At 31.3% G+C, this 21,401-nt stretch overlaps 1 protein-coding gene across 1 annotated transcript in view; it reads left to right on the top strand.

Annotated features, from left to right (window-relative positions):
- LOC127730942 (uncharacterized) overlaps positions 1-21,125 on the top strand; it is a 97,021-nt gene extending 75,896 nt beyond the window's left edge. Inside the window, exons 10-11 of the mRNA XM_052239570.1 lie at positions 494-1,840; positions 15,460-21,125. Coding sequence (XP_052095530.1) covers positions 494-1,840; positions 15,460-15,540 — 1,428 coding nt within the window. The 3' untranslated portion in view covers positions 15,541-21,125. The remainder of the gene's footprint in view (positions 1-493; positions 1,841-15,459) is intronic.
- The last annotated feature ends 276 nt before the right edge of the window (positions 21,126-21,401 follow it).

Genomic DNA, 21,401 nt, shown 5'->3' with positions numbered 1-21,401 from the left:
ACAATGATAGCCTTTTTCGAGATACAGACTTTAGAAAGTTGATTTTTTAAACGAAACCTTGCTAGAATTAAAGAAAAGTTATTAGGACAGTATTTTTTGGTCCAAAAAATATAGGTTCGCGTTGCTTTTCTTAGCGTAATTTGTACTTATCTCCCATGCCTATCAATTTTGCACATAAAAATACGTGTCTCATCCTAGCGTTTAAAAGACATCTCAGTTCCGTTAGGGCTAAGGAAAATAATTTATTTGGCCTTTGGTATAATGCAGAATGCACGAAGTCTCTAATAACAAAAAATAACGGGCGCACATATCAACCAATCAGGATAAGCTATACTCTTAATTCTGAATACCATGTTATGCTCATAAAATGGCTGCGCCCATAAAATCTAATGGTGTATTGTAACCTTAACCCTGACTGAAATACATATTATGAAATAATCATTGTTCAATTTTTTAAGTAGAATTATGTTTAAAAAAAAAGTCTTTTTTGCAGGTAAAAAGTGAAACTCTTTTGTCAAAGGAAGCTTATCCACAAGAAATGGCGATGCACACAGAGGAAAAGGAGGAAAGTGACGATTCAGATAATGTAGGAAGGGACCCTCATTCTCAGACTGGACCACAAAATGCAAGATCTGACAATGAAAGTGTTGATAATTTTGTTGGTCGTGTGAAAAAGAGTCGTAAACGTCAAAGTATTGTGGAGTTAAATGAAAGTATTGTTGAATCTCAGGTGCACATGCATAAACTACAAGCGGAAACAGAAAAACTGCAGGATGTCAAAGAGGTCGAAGGTTCACAGACAAATTTAAACATTCTACAGCAACTACAACTTATTGCTGAGCAACAGGAACAGTTACAGTTTCTTCAGAAACAGCTTCAGGAAGAACTACAACAACAACAGACTTCCACTTCATTGTCACATGACAGGACATCAGCCATTGAAAGCAATAATAACTTTGCCACTAATATGGACATTGGTGTGACGAGGAGTAGTGATAACTTTAGGGTGTCCTGTACACAGAATATTTTAAACAATAATGTGATATTAGTTAAAGATAATCAGACCATTGTATCTCAACCATTGTCCATCTTTGCATCTTCATCAGCAGCATTTAGTCAGACATTGTCACCAAGTAGAACATGGAGTCCTTGTAAAGATTTGACCTTGACTCCTAGCAAAAGACAGCCAAGGGTTGCTATAGATACACAATTTGACATTACACCTTATGTAACAAAAACTATTTCACAGAGGGATGAAAAATTAATCAAACACCCAACTCCTGTGAAAACAGAATTTAGTTATGTTAATGTATCCTCTACTTCTTCTGTGCCACCATTATGGACACCCTTAGCTTTGAGTGAAGCTTCACAAGACCAACAGAACATAAACTTGACCCCTAAAATCTGTGATAATGACATAAAAACATGCACTTCTCAGGTAGCCGCAATTGACCTCTCAGTAAAACGGCCAAAGGAAGATGATCATTCTGCAGCATTTTCACCATCTATTTCCGCAGGTGCTGGACCAGTCTCTCCACAGCCAAAACCTACACCTATATCAGCATTCACAAGGGTCTGTAGTCCTAATTTAAATGATAATCAAAACGTGGGCTCACTGTCTCTCAGAGCGAATACACTCATGTCACCTGTGGATTTATCATCTAGAAAGAAAAGGTTGTCTATGAGGAGAAATATCATTGCTGTTTCAAGTGAGAGATACCAAGAAGCCTTGCTTGATGATGAATGTGCCCTGTATTCCTGTAGACTACAGACCCCTGGTTTTACAGGACGTAGTTATGTTAATCCAGTAGCGACAGTGTTACAAGAGGGTGATGAAATGGTAAGTTGTTCAAGTTATTAGAAACAATAGCAATACAGCTTTCACTCTATCCGGTGGCTTTTTCCATATAGTCTCCTGTCCATTATGTATCCAGTCTGTGCCTCAGTCAGTCTCTCCCATATCAGGTAAAAGTTTTTGTTTAAGGTAGGTTAAAACTTTGGTTTGAGGTAATTTGTGGTAACATCATTTTGATACTGAGTACATGTGTTCAATATGAAGTGAACTGTTTTATATACTTGAATATGCCAAATTAGGGTTTTAACCCAAATTTCATGGGGGGGGGGTCTAAATTAAAATTGATAGAATTTTTTAATAATTTTCCAAAATGTTGTTTATCAAACTTTTTTTTAAATATGTTTTTTTTTAAAATGGGTCATAGAGGAGAGTCGTAATGGGGGGTACCTTCATGACGAATAACAGTAAAATATCTTGCAAAATGACGTTAATGGTAATTGTTGGTGCATGACGATAAAATGTACACTTTTTTAAGACGATAAAAAAATCAACTGATTTTGACGAATCACATTGAATTTTTTCCAAAAATAACGGTAACAATAATTATTTGGAACCTCTGACGAATCACGATAAGGATATTTTGACAAATCACGGTAAAATTTTAACCACTTTGACGCTAACGGTAGTTGAAAATGACCCTTTGATGCCTGACGGTAAAGGGCATTCCTACCTCATAGAGCAGCCCTGTATAGATTATACATGGAAAACCCAATTTTGTGTGATATAAAGAAAACTATAAGATAGAATTTTAAGATAAAATATGAGAAGATAGTGCTTATAATGTGCTTTCAGAAAATAAAAATAATAAAAATTGAGGTAACATGACTCCTATTTCAGTTATCTTCCCTTATGTGGCAAAGGTGAAAAATTGTATCAAGCAAAAAATAGGTTGTTCTTGTAAAAAACAGTTGTAAAAATATGATAAACCACATAATTTTCTCCACTTAGATGTATAGTCTTATAAATGAAATACATACTTTTGTACATTCTCCTCTCAAAATTTGCACATTTCATTAAAGATCTAGACCAATTGTTTTCTGATATTATACAATCCAAGATGGCAGAAGACACCTGATAGATCTACCTTCAAGGGCTTAGTAAGGGGTTGAAATCCAAAGTACTAGAACAGGATGATTTCCATTACGAGAATGTCATTGGCAATCTGGCAATAGAGGCCAAAGATACCAAAGGGACCAAACAGACAAACAAAAGTACACAAAACACAACATAGAAAATTGAAGATTGAGCAACACTAACCCCACCAAAAAACTGGCAAGTGTCACATCAATTGACCTTATATAAATAGTATTTATATTTGAAATATAAAACATACAGGCTCTTCACAGCAAAGTGACAGATCTCAGTCCCTCCATCTGGTTCATTATTTTAGGCACAATATAGGTCCAGTCCTGATTTTAAGGTCTAAAGTTCAAGGTCACTTAATTAGATTTAAGAAAATAAGCATTGCAATTAAAAAATGGGATTGACATTACAATTCTAATGTTTATGTTCATTTATTGTAAATTAACAACAATAAAATAAGTGCATTAAGGCTTAATAGTTATTCTGGTTGCATCATGATTAGATATAAACAATGATAAAAGATCATCTTTTGACTTGTGAGGTCTGTTGAGTACATAATTATCTAAATCACCATAAGTTTCAATTTCCCATAGCTATAGATCATCTAAAATATATCCCCAGACAATATAAAGCCAATACATGTTTGATCAGTTAAATATTCTCAAATAAAAACCTATTAGCCTTGTATGAGTGACTCACAAAATGTATCCCTGATCTAGTGCTGATCTAGTGCGGCAGGTGTTTCATCACCATACCACTCAGTTATGTAAAAAGTGTAAAACTACAACTTGCGGTCAGCTTTTCTAAATAAACGGAGGTTTATAAGAGTGCAGTTGAACTTTTTTTTATTAACAGACAAGATGATTGTTAAAGACTTTTCCTGTCATAATCCCTTGACATTTATGATACTATGAGATATAACATTTGTAACCCATTAACCAATTTAAACATACATTATGTTGAAAGGGTCAATACATCTAGAGATTCATTGTTTTTTCATCAGATGTATCAATTCATTAACAATAGATATACTGATTAATAGCCATTAAAAGTGCTAAAGGGAACTACAGATCTTGAAATTTTACCAGAAGCGCACCACTGTAGCTAAGGATTCATAATTGACATGGCAAATAGCCATCCCCTTATTTAAAATGATGTTTATTATTGTCAAGAAATTGTATTCTCTAAACAATACATTGGAGGCAAAAACAATTGACAAAGGCTAATATACCATTACAGTACAAAAGGTATAAATGTGTATTTTTATGTATAAGGGCTTAATGTTTTCGAGTCTGTGCATTTGTACGTCCGTCCATTATCATGTTAAAATTATGGTTTAAGATAGCTTGTGGTCATAATGATTTTAACTTTAAATAAAAAGAAAAGAATGCCAAAATAGTAAAATGTAAAACATGGGAGCTAATATGAAGAACCATTTCGTTGACTCATTTGACCCACAAAATAATTATTCTTATAGGGTAAAATGGTGATTAAAATATTTATTTAATCTATGACATGATATCAAAAAGACCCAGAAACATAATCATATACTATTGTGCTTGTTTTTTATAAAATCTCTCTATTTATATCTATATTTCTGTTTGTATGGGGTCAAATCTTAGAAGGTCATCTCAATGGGTAATTAGATGACTTCTAGACCTAAAATACATTGAAATATGCATGAAATACTGATACTGTATGATTTCATGCATTGTTTATTGTTTCTTATGGAACCTTTGTAATTCTGTTAAATAATTATTAGGAGCCCTTTAGTATTCACTTTGTCTGTCTGTCTGTCAACAATTTTTGTAAACACAAAACTCCAAAGGATAGGTAGAAGGCAAATGAAATTTTGCACAGTTACTGTGCATAATATGTAGGTTTAAAAATAAGAAGATGTGGTATGCTTGCCAATGAGATAATTATCCACCAAAGTTCAAATGAAGTGGATGTAGGCAATTATTAATTATAGGCAACCATTCGGCCTTCAACAGTGAGAAAAACCCATGCTGAATAGTTGGCTATAAACGGCCCCGACATGAAAAATATGAAACAATTCAGTTGAGAAAACTAATTCATAACAATACAATTTACGAAAAAAACAAATATGACAGACATGAACCAACTACAACCAGTGAACTACAGGCTCCTGACTTGGGACAGGCACATACAGAATGTGGCGTGGTTAAACTAGATTGCTGGCACCAAACCCTCCCCTAACCTGGGACAGTGGTTTAACAGTACAACATAAGAACAAACTATAAAAATCAGTTGAAAAGGGCTTAACTCATCAGATTGATACAAAGCAGAAAACATCTAACGAAAGAATAGATGGGATGTAGCAGCGTATCTATACATCCCACAACAAAAAAGACACTAATTAAAGATATGAGAGTACTCACAGTTACTGACAGCTAGTTAAAAGCTAATAACAAATAAAAAAATCATGTATCTATCAATCAGTACACATCCAACATCCAATGGATTTAGTGTAAAAACATCATTACCAGTCAGAGAAAAACATGACCTTGTGCAATGACAAAATATAGGTATCGATAGATTGTAGTACAGTGAATGTGCATATGTGTATAACAATAATATTCAGTATGGTTTTAATTTACTGATAACAAAATCAATATTTATACCAATAAAAACAATATTCAAAGATCTAATTACAGTGTTGAACTGGTAACCTTTGAGAATAAGTTTATTTAAAGGATTGATAAGTTTACTCGGATCGTATCAGAATTTCCTTGCTCGGTAAGCAACATTCCCGTAAAAATTAGGATATGCTATTCCTTTCAAATATAGGTAGAGCCAAACTTGCAAACCAAATATTTGTATCTATTGAAGAATTTGGTAAAGGTTTTAACTAATTTGTGGTAACTAAATTCCTGACTTAATAATTTGCCAGTAAAACAAAGATTACGCTCATTGAAATCCAAAACCTCACTACAGACACGGGCATAGCGAATGAGTTGTGATATATAATCACCGTAAGATGGTGCCAAAGGAACATCACCATCCCAAATGGGAAAATTAACAATAGGGAAAGAAAAATCTTCACTTTTGTCATAATATTATTGTGTAGAATTTCTCGTGTAAAACATATGAGTGATGGATTTCTCTTAGAAAAAATTTAAAGGTCCCAGTGAATAAACTACACAGAGAACAATAGCTATTGTAGTTATTCAATGGGACAATAGAACTGACAAAAGTTTAAATAGATTGACCAAAAGGAGATGACTCTGTGGAAGAGTTTCATTTGATTAACAAATAGGAGAACTTTTGTTTGATAAGATTGTGTGGAAGTTTAGTATAAAGAGTGGAAAAGTCAAAACTGTCAACCAAATCAAAAGGACCATCAAAGCATGTAATTTATCTAAAACATCCAAAGAATTTTTTACACTCCAATAATAGTTAATTCCACTATATTCATATGTTTTATTTCAACTTGTTAAAAGCACTGAAAGATTAGTAGTAAAACACTTACAAGAGGCCAAGATGAAACTGTATTTTACAGGTTTTTGTCTCGCCTGCGACGAAAGTCGCAGAAAGTGAGACATAGGTATTACTATCCGGCGGCGGTGACGGCGGCGTAAACTATTTGTATAAAGCTTTATATTTCAGAAGGTAGAAGACCTGGATGCTTCATACTTTGTATGCAGATACCTTATGTTACGAACTTTCCGTCTGTCATATGTCCAATGTCCTTGACCTTATTTTCATGGTTCAGCGACTGCTTGAAAAAAAAGTTTAGTTTTTTTGTTATGTAAATTTCTCACTTATTATGAGTAATAGGATAACTATATTTGGTATATGGGTTCCTTGCAACGTCTACATGTCCATCAGACAGGGTTCACCTGACCTCAGCCTCATTTCATGGATCAGTGATCAAGGTTAAAGTTACGTGATTAGGTCCGTTTCTCAGATACTACAAGCAGTAGGTCAGCTATATGTGGTGTATGGAATGATTATGAGGGATACATGTCAGTCTGGCAGGTTTCATCTGACCTTGACCTCATTTTCACGGTTCATTGGTCAATGTTAAGTTTTTGTGTTTTGGTCTGTTTTTCTGATACTATAAGCCATTGGTCAACTATATTTGGTGTATGGAATGATTGTAAGGTGTACATGTCTGTCTGGCAGGTGTCATTTGTCCTTGACCTATTTTCATGGTTCATTGGTCAATGTTAAGTTTTTGTGTTTTGGTCTGTTTTTCTAATACTATAAGCAATAGGTCAACTATATTTGGTGTATGGAATGATTGTAAGGTGTACATGTCTGACTGGCAGGTGTCATTTGTCCTTGACCTCATTTTCATGGTTCATTGGTCAATGTTAAGTTTTTGTGTTTTGGTCTGTTTTTCTAATACTATAAGCAATAGGTCAACTATATTTGGTGTATGGAATGATTGTAAGGTGTACATGTCTGTCTGGCAGGTGTCATTTGTCCTTGACCTCATTTTCATGGTTCATTGGTCAATGTTAAGTTGCTCTTGTTTGGTCCTCTTCTCAGATACTATAAGTTATAGGTCAACTATATGTGGTGTATGGAATGATTGTAAGGTGTGCACGTCTGTCTGACAGGTTTCATCTGACCTTGAGCTTATTTTCATGGTTCATTGGTCAATGTTAAGTTTCTGTTGTTTGGTCTTCTTCTCAGATGCTATAAGTAATAGGTCAACTATATTTGGTGTATGGAATGTATTTTATTATTTAACTGCTGATTACTTACATTGAAATAGATTATTTTATAAAAATCTTTAAATAACATTAATAATGATAATTAATAATAAAAACTTTTAAGGGATCATTACTAAACCGTGATTAACAAAAACATTGGAAGGTGTGAAAATGTTAAAATAAGGTCACTCATGCATGAATGTTTAACATAGAATACAGTTCACTCCAGTCCCTTCATAAAGATTAATTGGCTGAATATGTACAGATTGAAGAACTTTTGAAATTTTGTTTGCACAACAGAATCACATTTACTGATTTTTGATACATATGAAATAAGATAAGTATTGAGATAAGTAAAAAATATTTTAGCATAGCAACATAAATAGATAAATAGATAATATGAAAATATGACTTTTTACAATATTTTGATCAAAGATTGAAGATAATTTTAGTGTTTTTTTGTTTTTTTTTTTGGGGTGGGGGGGGTCTTTCAGGTTCATCTCAAGGAATTGACAAATATTTATCCAGTTTCTGCAATGCCTTAAAACTTTTCCTTGTGCACAGGTTTGTCTGTACTCAAGAGGAAATAAAAAAAAAATGGCCATATTTGTCAATCCCTTCTGATGAACCTTAAATCTAGATGAAAAATTATTTCATAAGAAATTTCAAAGTTTGCTTTTAGTAGTCATTTGACTTAATGTTTCAAAAAAAAAAATTTGTATAATGCGATTTTATTTACTCAAATGTTGTTGCTATATTTGCCTGTGATTTATTAGCCAAAAGTGTATCCCATGTGATTTTATGATGCTGTTTTTTCTAAAAACATGTTACTCAACATGAATGTAAAAGCATTACAGACCTATATTTAAGCCTAAGGTCAAGGTAACTAAAAAAGACTAAAATTTGAACATAGGTTTCAGGATGTATTCAATGGGATTGCAACTTAACTTGGATATGTGGCTACATAAATTAACAGAAAGAAGAGGAAGATCCCTGGCTATTGTTTTTCAAGTCGCTATGTCTTAGTTCGAGGTCCTATTTACTAACAATAGATTTGCAGAAGACCATATTACTGTCTTAAATCATGATTTATATGGGGGCCATGGTAATGTGAGCTTGCTCACTAAAGGTCTATTATATTTCGTTAAGAATGTCAAGAACTGTAAAACAAAATCTACAAATATGCAAATATTACTCAAATCATCAGATCACTTATTCAAAGATGTATTTCCCTTTCATGCTTTTAATGCTAAGTAGTCACTTCCTTTTTAAGCTTACCTGGCCAAAATTGCCATTTGACCTTGACATCATTTAATGGATCAGTGAACAAGATTTAGTTTTCATGATAAAGTCCATATCTCAAATTCTATCACCAATAGGTCTTCTATATTTGGTGTATAGAATGATCGTAAGGTTCACATTTCCAACTGGCAGATAAGTGATAAGTTCATAAAATTTTCTGTATGGAATGAATGTTATGTGTATATGTCTGTCTGACAGGTGTCATCTTACCTTGACCTCATTTTATGGTTCATTGGTCAAAGTTCAAGTTTCCTCAATGAGGTTTGTTTCTAAGATACTTTAGGCAATATATGTTAAATAAATTTGGTGTATGGAATGATTGTACGGCCTACATGTTTGTCTGATAGGGTTTATCTCACCTTGACTTCATGTTCATTCATCATTAAAATGTTAATTTAATGTAAAGCTTATATAAACTTAATTTTTTTACTTTCAACATAAATTCAATTATGAACACTAAAACAGGCGAGACATTTCAGTGTGTCCACTCTTGTTTGTTTAGTTGAGGTACTGTAAATTCAGAAATTATTGAGTGCATTTATTATTGCGATTTTGTCATTTTAGACTAAAATGCAATTTTAATTTTTGCGATATTGAGAAAAATCCTGTTTAATTCATATAAAAAATTTCAAAATGCGGGTTTAAATTATTGCGATTATAACCCTGTTGCATTTTTCGCAATAATAAAAAAATCGCAATATTTTCTGAATTTACAGTAACCAATACATAGTGGGGACCTTCAAATGTTCAGATGGGGCCTTAAGCAGAGCTGTGGTAGTGACATGATTATTACTATTTGACTCTCTGTGGAGTGTATGGCCTTGAATGTAGTTGAGTGTGCATATATTATTTTGGTGAAATTCTGCTCATTAATTTTTGAATAAAATCACCAATTTTGAGAAATGTCTTATCATTGGATTTTAACAAAAACTGATATATAGGTGTATTTAGTCATTTCAAAGTCAGTGACAAATTAAAAAAAAAAAAAGGTTAAATCTTACTTTTTGTAATAAAAAAATCACAAAATTTGAGAAGCATCTTCTTGCGGTAGGATGTCATAAAAAATTTATGAAAATTGTCAACTTATGAATATTTGCTATGTATGCATATCAGTCTCTTTGCCTTACATGAAAATGTAGTTTAGTATGTTAGAAATCAAATTAAAAGAGTTTGGGTCAATTCAGTGGTATTGATATTAGCCTTATATATTTCATTTCCATTCAACACCCTTATCAAATATCAAATGTTTAGTAATTCCAACACCGCTTCCCCCAGACTACTTTGACCCAGCAAAATGAAGGCAGGGATTTTCTCACTGAAAATCAAAGCTTAAATGGTTGTATGGGAACCAATTCAATTACTATGTATACATAAAGCAAAGGTAATGGGCATTTGTGAATTCAAATAAGTGAAAAAAATCTGCTCAAATGCAAAATAAAGTCATTTCCAGAAGGATATCCTAGGTAATTTAAGGTAGTTCAGGTTCTTCCGCCATCTTGATTTTTATAGAAATTTATAGATAGGAATGCAATTCATTTGTTGAACTTTTCATTTAAATGTTGAAAATAATGTGCTTTAGTTGTTGTTGTGACTGTTTTTACAAAGATATAATATTCAATTGTTTGATTAATTTTTAGGGGACTTTGTCATATAAGGGGAGGTAACTCAGATAATTTAATTTTACAAAGGAATGTATATGAATTTTACTGATTTTGTGACTACAATTTTTATCTTTAATTTTTCTTTATATTTCACAATATACATCTTCTCATTTTTCATTAAAATTCTGTTGTTTGTTTTTCTCCCTTTTCACATATAACTTGTTTTTTCCATGTATAATCTTACAATATCCAACAATTTGGCACACAAATTGTAGCTTGAAAAAAGCTCTTTAACCTGTACTTTTTATTATATATTTGACTATATTTTGGCAAAGTATTAAAAAATCTCTTGTTTTTTTTACGTTTTGATCCCCCTTTTTTTTTTAGGTTTTTTGGTGATTTTTGAGAGGTCACCAACATTCTATCCAAATATAAAAAATTGGACAATAGTTATTTCATTTTACATGATTTTACTTTTCATGTGAATATTTAATCAGAAAATATTAGTATGAACATGTATAAACTGGTAGACATACTTTACTGTCTAGTCTCTCAATAACCACCTTGATAAGTATTTATTACCTACTACAGATACAAGTTCTACTAATGAAACATCTCACTAACTATAGCTTACAGTTCTTTGATCAGGACTGGATTGATACAAACAAAACAATAAAGACACAACATGATTCTCTTCTGTTTTAAAGCCAGATTATTCAGAGAGAAAATCAGATGTAAAGCTTTAGAAAATAGGAAAAAATTTCTGAACTTGATTTTAATTATTTTAAGCTCAACATTGGTGAAGAGAAGTACTATGTCTGTTTACTGGTTTATCTTTAAAAACTATACCATGTGTCCTGAAAATTAAGAAATTTCATTCACATTTCATGGTAAAGAGGTTTGGTATTGGGGTATAAACAAGATACAAAAAGTGATAAAAAAGAATTTGAATTTTGCTTAAGTGTAGTTTATACTTTGCTTTATTTTTAAATATAATAAAAAGGACACTGGGCTTGTTTTCAAGCTTGTTTGTGCTAGATAATGACATATTTTGTTTGGATTATACTGGGAAAAGCAAATTGAAATAGAAAGAAAACTAAATGATAGAATTTTAAAATGAAAGATGATAAGCCATAGCTCTCTTATAAACTGCTGTCAGGGGAAAAAAACAGTTGGGTCACCATACTAGTTTTCTTGCTAAGTGTTTCATTGGAAATTGTTACACTTTATTCTACCTTGTAAAACTTTAAATATTAAAACAATGGAATATCTGCAATACTTCAAATTATCATTATTGCAATACCACTGAGGATTATGATCATAAGTTTCAGAAATGTCACTTTCTTGATGATTTCTTGAGTAAAATAAAAAAGTCATCTTGAAAAACTGAATATTAATAATAATATTCTAACATTTGAGAATTTAGTATGGGGTTATAAACAATATTATGAAATTAATTATTTGATTACAATAATGATGTTTTGTATATACAAAGCTAATTACACGTCTGAACAGAAAACAGAATTTATAAATGTATACGCCGTATTTAAAGCAGAATTCTGTATATAGTTACAAACTGCAGGCAAAATGTAAGAATACAAAATATAAATGTATATTAGATAGAACTGCCAAATTGTTAAAATAATTTCTTTGTTTGAAAAGTATATGATCTAGCAAAAATAAATGAATGAATAAATTAATAAGAGATAAATTTTACAAATTACAGATCTGGAACTGATATGTGATGATTGATAACGGGACTCTTTACCATTAAAAAAAAGAAGATTAAAAAATGAAATATTTATATAATCTTAATTTTCTTTTTAACTACAAATAATTTTTTATTCAGACATACCTGTGAATAGGCTATAGCACATTATTTTTTTTTTTTTTTAAAGTCATAGCCGGTGTGACAAATTCTGTTTCAAAACGAGGAAGATATTTGATAGAAAAAACAATTAACACGTTCACGGAAGAAATATGAAAATTTTCCGGAACAAAACTAAAAAATTATTGCTAGATGATATATATAGTAAATTGTTAAATAAATAAGTCTCATTGATGTATACTTGTTTATTTCATTGCTGATAATGTTATAATTTAGCTGTAATTAAAACTAATGTTAATTTGATATAATGATTCTTACCAGAAAACAACCCTGGATTTCTGGTATTAACAAACAGGGACTCTTCACTGGAATACTGGACTAGTGAAGTACATTGTTAACAGCAGAAGTGCAATTTTTTGTTGAATAGAAAAAATAAAAATTTTCTTGCTACATTACAAAATTACAAAATAGATAATTTTACGTTATAAAACTAAATTATCTGAGTTATCTTTCCCTTGTCAAGCAAAATTTTATTTTTTGGGGAATCTATCAAAATTTTTTCTATATTTTGTTTTGTAAAAAAGGTTGTTTAAGATCACATAATGTACTTTTATATAGATGGGAAGTTTTAAAAACAGATTGCTGAAAAAATATGCTTATTTTATATAAAAAAAAAAATCTTGACCAATAGTGTGCTGTCATTTGGAATTCAAAATGGTGTGAGACTCCATATCATTTTAAGTTTTTTGCCAGAATTTCTTTTTGGTTGTACATCTGAGTTGAGTTTCTCTGATACTAAATGCTATTCTGTCATCTACATCTGAGTTGAGTTTCTCTGATACTATGTGCTATTCTGTCATCTACATCTGAGTTGAGTTTCTCTGATACTATGTGCTATTCTGTCATCTACATCTGATTTGAGTTTCTCTGATACTATGTGCTATTCTGTCATCTATATCTGAGTTGAGTTTCTCTGATACTATGTGCTATTCTGTCTTCTACATCTGAGTTGAGTTTCTCTGATACTGTGTGCTATTCTGTCATCTACATCTGAGTTGAGTTTCTCTGATACTGTGTGCTATTCTGTCATCTACATCTGAGTTGAGTTTCTCTGATACTATGTGCTATTCTGTCATCTACATCTGAGTTGAGTTTCTCTGATACTATGTGCTATTCTGTCATCTACATCTGAATGAGTTCCTCCGATACTGTGTGCTATTCTGTCATCTACATCTGAGTTGAGTTTCTCTGATACTGTCTGATATTCTGTCTTCTACATCTGAGTTGAGTTTCTCTGATACTATGTGCTATTTTGTCATCTACATCTGAGTTGAGTTTCTCTGATACTATGTGCTATTCTGTCATCTACATCTGAGTTGAGTTTCTCTGATACTGTGTGATATTCTGTAATCTACATCTAAGTTGAGTTTCTCTGATACTATGTGATATTCTGTCTTCTACATCTGAGTTGAGTTTCTCTGATACTATGTGCTATTCTGTCATCTACATCTGAGTTGAGTTTCTCTAATACTGTGTGATATTCTGTAATCTACATCTGAGTTGAGTTTATCTGATATTATGTGATATTCTGTCATCTACATCTGAGTTGAGTTTCTCTGATACTATGTGCTATTCTGTCATCTACATCTGAGTTGAGTTTCTCTGATACTATGTGATATTCTGTCATCTATATCTGAGTTGACACTATGTGCTATTCTGTCATCAATAGTTGTATGGTATTGCATTGATGAGTTTTGAGCGTTCTTAGATCACTATTAACCTCCATTAAGGTCATCTTTGATCTTGGTTTAGTTTTTATTTTCATGTTTAGTTGTGAGACAGTTCGTCATCTAATTAGGTGGTATAGAAATGCTCAACTGTTGTAACCCCCCGTAATGGATTAAACTTCAATTTAGGGGTTAGTATTATCCAATGTAACATAATTAAAAGGTAGAAAGACCTTTTTATGCCCCCGCTGTAGCGGAGGGGGCATTACGTTTTACCCTTGTCCGTCCGTCCCTACGTCCCAAAATTAGTTTCTGTTCTCCAACTTAAGTTTGCCTCAACCAAATGTTATGAAACTTATACACAATGCTTATTACCACAAAACAAAGATCAAGTTTGAATTTTGGTGGCATCACTTTTACAATTCTAGAGTTATGCCTCTTTACAAATGGAAAAATTGCTGAATTTTTCGTTTCTGTTCTCTAACTTTAGTTTGATGAATCTTCTACACAATGTTATTACCACAATACACAGATCAAGTTTGAATTAAGGTAGTGTCACTTTTACAGGTCTTGAGTTATGTCCCTTTATAATGTTGTATGCAAGCGGGGGCATCATCTGTGTCCCATGGACACATTCCCCATTTATTTTTAATTATGCTTAATGAATTATAACAAGCTTAACTTTATTGTAATAACAAAGTTTTTCATCATTGTGAATCTTGTGTGAATTGATGAAGTTAATTTATTTATTCTTTCACTTCATGAGGAGTATTATATATATCAAAAGATTTCTTGCTGTCTCTAAAACAAACACATTTTTACAAAACTGGCAAAAAATTAAAAGCATGGAAGATAAAATATGTTATAAGTTAATTATAGTCAGATTTAATTTCCCATCAAATCATTTTTTTTACTATCAAAACATTTGGTAGACTGTGCTATGTTGATTTCAGAGTATAATTGGCAGCTGTCCAGTGGTGAAATTGACAACCAACATCTTTTTTGGGGCAACAGGTTTTCATTTGATACTAAACACAAGCAGCTTTTGTAAACAAACTCCTGACTGTATTGAAGAAGATTTTAAACATTTCTAGTGAGAGATAGTGTCAGTGAAAAGACAGTGGCAAATGTTTGAAATAATAGGAGAATTTATTGGCAAATAATGAAAGGCAGATGTAAAGATGATGATAAAATGATTTGTATGTTCTGTTATTTGGCTTATCATTTTCCTTATTAAACTTCTTGCAATTTAATTTGATTGATGGAAATATGTTGATATGCTAATATAATTATAGTTTTAAGTTCCGTGAAGATAGTGATGTATCATATGGTTTGTCAGTTTTTAGGAAGTAAAGTATTTGTGTTTTTTTTTTTTCAGCATTTTATACCTATCCGAGAAGACAGTCCTGTTCGTCATTACATACGGGAAGGTTCAGCATTCAGTTGTTATTCCCCTTAGAGATGAGATGTGGACCAACACTGAACTAATACAGTTAGTGGTAAACTGAATCAAAAGACATGTACCCTTCATTTATAATGTATTTGGTTGTTATTTATATAATTTTCCACAATGAGTTTGAGTTTTTAATGATTTTGTGTACTGGCCATCTGTTAACAAGTGGTCAACTTGTAAAGATAAATGGTGTTGAGGAATATTTAAGAACCACATAACAAATGTGAATATATCTTGTAGATATTTAAAGATTATGAGTGAAGTTAAAGGGTTTACTGGATGTATGTCCTTTCTAACCTACACAACAAATTTAGCTTTATCAAATATTTCATTTCCATTTTAGAGTTGTTCAGTTCTATTCAATTCTTGATAAGACAAAATGTCATATTTTTCTTACCTGCCTACCTGGTATTCAAAAATTGGATAGGAAAAGGACAAGCCAATTGGATTTAAATTTTGGTCTAACTAACACTTATGAGTTTTTTAGCCTGCCAGAATATCAGTCTGAAAAAATATTGATAATATTGAGTTATTTTATGGAATTACATTGTACTTTTTTCATCATTTAATCTTCATAATGTAAAAATTCCTATCATTTTATAATAGCAGCATCTTATCCATATATGCAAGTATATAATTAGCACTTATATTAAAAGTTTAAAGGTCAGTGTGGATTCTTCTCATCAGGATGACTGTGTACAATGTCAAAACAAAATGTTTATGTATGTTTATTGTGGAATAATTTAACTATTCCTATAAAACATATTTCATATGTATGTATTGCTTAAATTTTTCAAATCATCAACCATTCATTTTGATTGTACCATTTGTGGTAACATCTGTTTAAATATATTTATATATACCAAGGCATTTGTGGAATTTTTTTATGGGTAGATTGAGTCTGGATTGACTGTGCAGTGTTTTTGGTGACATTATTTCCACATTGCATGGTATATACCACCAAAGCAATACATATTACCAAGATGTGGCGAACATCAAAAATAATACATGTAATTCATTTAAAATGTGTAGTAGCCTGATTTTGAAATGAGTTATCTCCCATTGACCATGTATACATTAATATGTATATATATATGTAAATATTTGTGCATGAAAGATATTCTATAATTTTATTTAAATTGAAATATTTCTTTTTCTTGATCAGTCGGTGACTATGTGTGTTTTGTTCTCAGATTAATGTATCACAAATTTATTTTTTTATTTTTCAAAAATTGAAATTCCAAAGGGTTGTTATGATTTGATGATAAACTGAAAAGGTATTTATTTTCCTCTGTTGTGTACATGTGTATGTGTTAGTTATGTGTATATAGAATTTATATCTAGTTTTTTCATTTTGTTTTTTATTGACCCATGTAAAACTTTCCCAACTGTGTTTAATAATTTGATTTTTTTTATCTGGTGCTAAATTTTAGTTATATTGTGTGTGGACGATATATGATTACTGAACCTTTCAGAAGAAGTAGATTTCTGATTCCTTGTCATTGAGGAAGTAATTAGTAGGAATTTTCTCCATCAACCTTCTTTCTTAGAGGAAATGTGGTCCTTTGAAATATTTTGACCTTTTGAGCCTTTTATTGATGAAAAATGAAAAAAGTATACAAATTTTTCATAGTTATGGTATAATGTTTTGTGTCCAAATTTTATCATAAAAACAAGGCTGACTTAACAAATAGAGCCATTGGTTATATATTTTCAAAGCATGTCTAGTTAGAACTTTGGTGAGAAAAATATTATTCTTGAAACGTTTTGAAAGAAATTTGCTCGCTGTAAATTTGAGGAGAAATAATGTTTCACTTACTTCACAGAAATATTTACTTGAATGCCCTCAAATTGGGACAGCAAAATGGTTCATTGTCACTAAACAAAGTAAATAATGTAGAATTTGGGTTCATCCTCATCATTATTTTCGATAATTTTCAATTCTGTCTTAGTCAGATAATTTGGTATTATATCTATTTAAAAAAGACAGTAGGGAATTTTTGGCTGTAATGGTTTTTCTCAAGATTCTGGTGTATCACTTGCAACACATGTAGCTATTTATATTTTCATTAGCTGGTCACCTGTTTTCATTGTTAAGACAGTCAAATGGCAATTACTTGTGGTCTTAAAATTTGTACCAGTTTTGTCCACATGGTCATATTTAAATAAACAAAAGCCACTGGATGTTAAGCAAGCAACAATCAGTTAAATATAGAAAACAAGCTTGGTGTAGCAACTAAATCCACAAGATATGCTTGTGTTGTAAGATAGCACTATCAAATTTAAGTGGCAATCATAAGAGAGATACCAACATTACAAAATTGTTTTGATAGGAAAATCATATTTACAGATCAAATGCCTTATTCAAACTGTTTAAAGATAGTTGTGTTTTAGCCAAAATGTATATTCACTCATTTTAATATTGTGTGAAAGGGTATAGAATAACTGTGATACTGTTAATATTCATGACCAAACTGTATTCACAGTTATTTCCCTTGTTTTTGTTACTTCCCTTTGTAGTTGCAAGGTATATTTTAGGGTTTATCTATAAAATGTTCACAACCTGTCTTAACAAAGCACTTGTGAAATTTTTGTTTTTTCTGGGGTAGGAAAGCACCATAAATCCATATATTTTTTGTCTCCTTGAATTCAAAAATAGAAAATATATTTTTTGGTACAATGTCAAAATCCAAAAACAAAGATGGGTACATTTATAACAGGACAAAAAAAAAGAATTTATATACCTTGCAATTGGATAGGGGTAAACATTGATACTTGTAAATATTTGTACTATTGTTATTCAGGGTCTTGGTTGCAGTACATTAAGTGTACTATAGATAACCACTCAGAAATGTTGTTTATTCATATGAAGCAATATTTTTTTTTTATTAGCTTTTTCCTAATAATAGATATGGGAAGGAACATTAACATCTGCAGATTTAAAATAAAGCTGCAAGTGGCAAATAAACTTTATTATCTCATCAGACTGTTAGCCAAGCAGATGCAAATTTTGTTAAGATAGAGCTGCCAGCCCTTTAACAATAAAATCAGAATAATTGCACTAAGCATTAGTTTAGCATGTTCACCATCAATATTCTCTGTGTGTGAGTCATCAGGTATTGATCAGAGTGACATAAGAGCTAATACTAGGATAAAACTGTTACAAGGCCAGTCAAAGTCAGTTCCTTGTTTCAGTTAAGCATCTTCTTCAATTTTCAGCTCACTTTCCAAAGCATCTACTAAGCTTGCATCCATCACTTTGTGTCTATCGTCTGTTATTTCAATTTGGTCTAAAAACTTTTTTGTATATGATTATTTACTCCCCTCATGACAAGTCTATACTAATGTATGTCTAATGACTTGGTCAAAGTTGGGGTTTTTGGTGTCAATGAAAAATCAAAGATGGCCATAAGGGTAAGAAACTGCATTAGAAATCCAGGAAATTATCTTTTAAGTACAATTTTACAGTTGATTAAATTTCTTAATTAACTCATGTTTCCTTTAAAAATTGAAAACAGTGATGGCAGCTAGTGCGGGTCATACTTTAAACAAACACTGGAAAAATATTTGCAAAACATTAATCATAGGGTATCAGTTAAAAAAAGTAGGTTATAAAAATTAATCATTTTAGAGAATTAGAATTTTTTTTTAAAGATTTACATTAAGGTGAAGGTTATTTTGAGCCAGAGTTTGTCATGTCATACTATATATTCTTTTTGCTTATTGTGTAGATGATTGACCATTAGGTATAAATCATTACTGCATGTAATTGAAATTCATTGATACCTTTGAAATCAATCTGCCATAATAGAATTTACTTTGAGTAGATGCCCCATCCCCTGCATAGTCCAAATACTTTGATTTCTACTATATCACTAATATTTCATGTTCTATTATTGTTTATACTTATAAGGACAGTTTTTCCTTCTACAAGATATTTCCAAATTACAAAGAAATTCAGAAATTACATTGAGTGTAAAAGGCTTTCAAGCCAATCAATGTAATAACTAGAAGATAAAGGGCAATGAGATTTGGTGAAAATAACAAACTCAGACTTTTATATGGTTTCCATTAGCTGACAGTGCATTCTAGGAAGTGTTAGAGCATCAGTGCACACCTTTAACAAACTACTACTATAGTTTGACAATAGATTAGCCATTTATCCATCAATTACATAGCAAAAGAATTATGTAAGATTTTTGTAAAGTTCATATTTGTGTTAAATTAATTACCTAATCAACTTTCAGGAAAGTTTTGTTTTATTTTTTTCCACAAATTAGTCCTTTATAAAACTGTATTATTTTTATTTCATTCAAGAAAGTTGTCTTCACTATATATTGTTACAATTTGTTTCATTTTTATGCTTTAATCATGTGTTGTAACAATGTTTTATTTCTCAGTTTTCCAATGATCTCAGACCATTTATGTAGTATAATGGTTACTTTGACAACATCTCCCTACATTCCAACAATAAAACTCTTTTTTTTTAAGGAATGCCACAAAGAGGTACAAGTTCAAAATAGCTATCAAAATAATATTTAATTAAAAAAAAAACTCTTTTTACACATTTCTGAACATCAGAAATGCAACATCTAGATGACTATTTCGTAAGTCTTTAGACTTTTTGGACAACAGAATATTAGAATTTCTTCAAATCAAATTATTATAGTTCTGTATTGTAAGATATATTGTCTTCAATTTTGTGTATCACACCTAATTTTGGTGGTGTCTTAAGAAATCCCATGGTTTCAATTTAAAAAAACTTTTTTTTTTCTTCTGTCTCTTCTATCATTCCTTATATAGAGAAATTAAAGAAAAATGCCAAAATTTCTACATATAATTTGTAGTCCAGCTCTAGCTGAAACAATTGAGGACATTATATTAAATAAATTTAGATGATGAATGATAAAAAAATTCTTTCTCTTCTGTTTCTTCTTCAATCCATCTTGTTTTTTCTTGAAATCTTTCTTCTTTCTTTCTGATCTTTACCACTTTCTTTCTTAACCCCTCACATTTAGTTATGAATGTCTTTAAATCAAAACCAAAGCATTTCTTTAACAACAGACTTGAAATTCATTTTTATACGACCGCAAACATTTTTTGGGATCGTATAATGGTATGATGTCATCGTCGTCGTCCGAAGACACATTGGTTTCCGGACAATAACTTTAGTTTAAGTGAATGGATCTCTATGAAATTTTTTAAGAAGGTTCAATACCACAAAAGAAAGGTTGGAATTGATTTTGGGGATGATGGTCGCAACCGTTTAGGAATTGGGGGCCCAAAAGGGGCCCAAAACAAGCATTTTTCTAGTTTCAGGATAATAATTTGTGTATAAGTATTTCGATTGCTCTGAAATTGTACGACAATGTTATATACCACAAGTAGAAGGTTGGGATTTATTTTAGGTGTTATGGGGCCAACAGTTTAGGAATTAAGGTCCAAAAACAAGCATGTTTCTAGTTTCCAGACAATAACTTGTGTTTAAGTGTATAGATCTCTCTGAAATTGTACTACAAGGTTCCAAACTACGAAGGAAAGGCTGAGTTCAAGTTTTGGGGTTATTGCTCCAAGGGGGGTTTCAAAAAGTTGGGGGGGTGGGATTTTTTTTCCCAATCTTTTTAGAGGATTCATATTTTTTTTTCAAAATTTTTGAAAAGTTTCAAGAAGTCTTCAATTGCACAGTATTGCGCAATAGATTTGTAAGATCTTTGACCACATTTATTTTGTGTCAGAAATCTATATTATGTCAAAAATTTGATCACAATTCAAATTCAGACATTATCAAGCTTGAATATTGTGTACAAATTTGTACCAACTGTTCGGTGTTCGACCTCTGCGGTCGTATCAGGCTGCGCTCAGCGAAG

This window comes from Mytilus californianus, unplaced genomic scaffold (assembly GCF_021869535.1).
Source record: "Mytilus californianus isolate M0D057914Y unplaced genomic scaffold, xbMytCali1.0.p SCAF_2, whole genome shotgun sequence".
Classification (NCBI taxonomy): domain Eukaryota; kingdom Metazoa; phylum Mollusca; class Bivalvia; order Mytilida; family Mytilidae; genus Mytilus; species Mytilus californianus.
The sequence above is the reverse complement of the archived record's forward strand: the minus strand, read 5'-3'. Positions and strand labels throughout refer to the sequence as shown.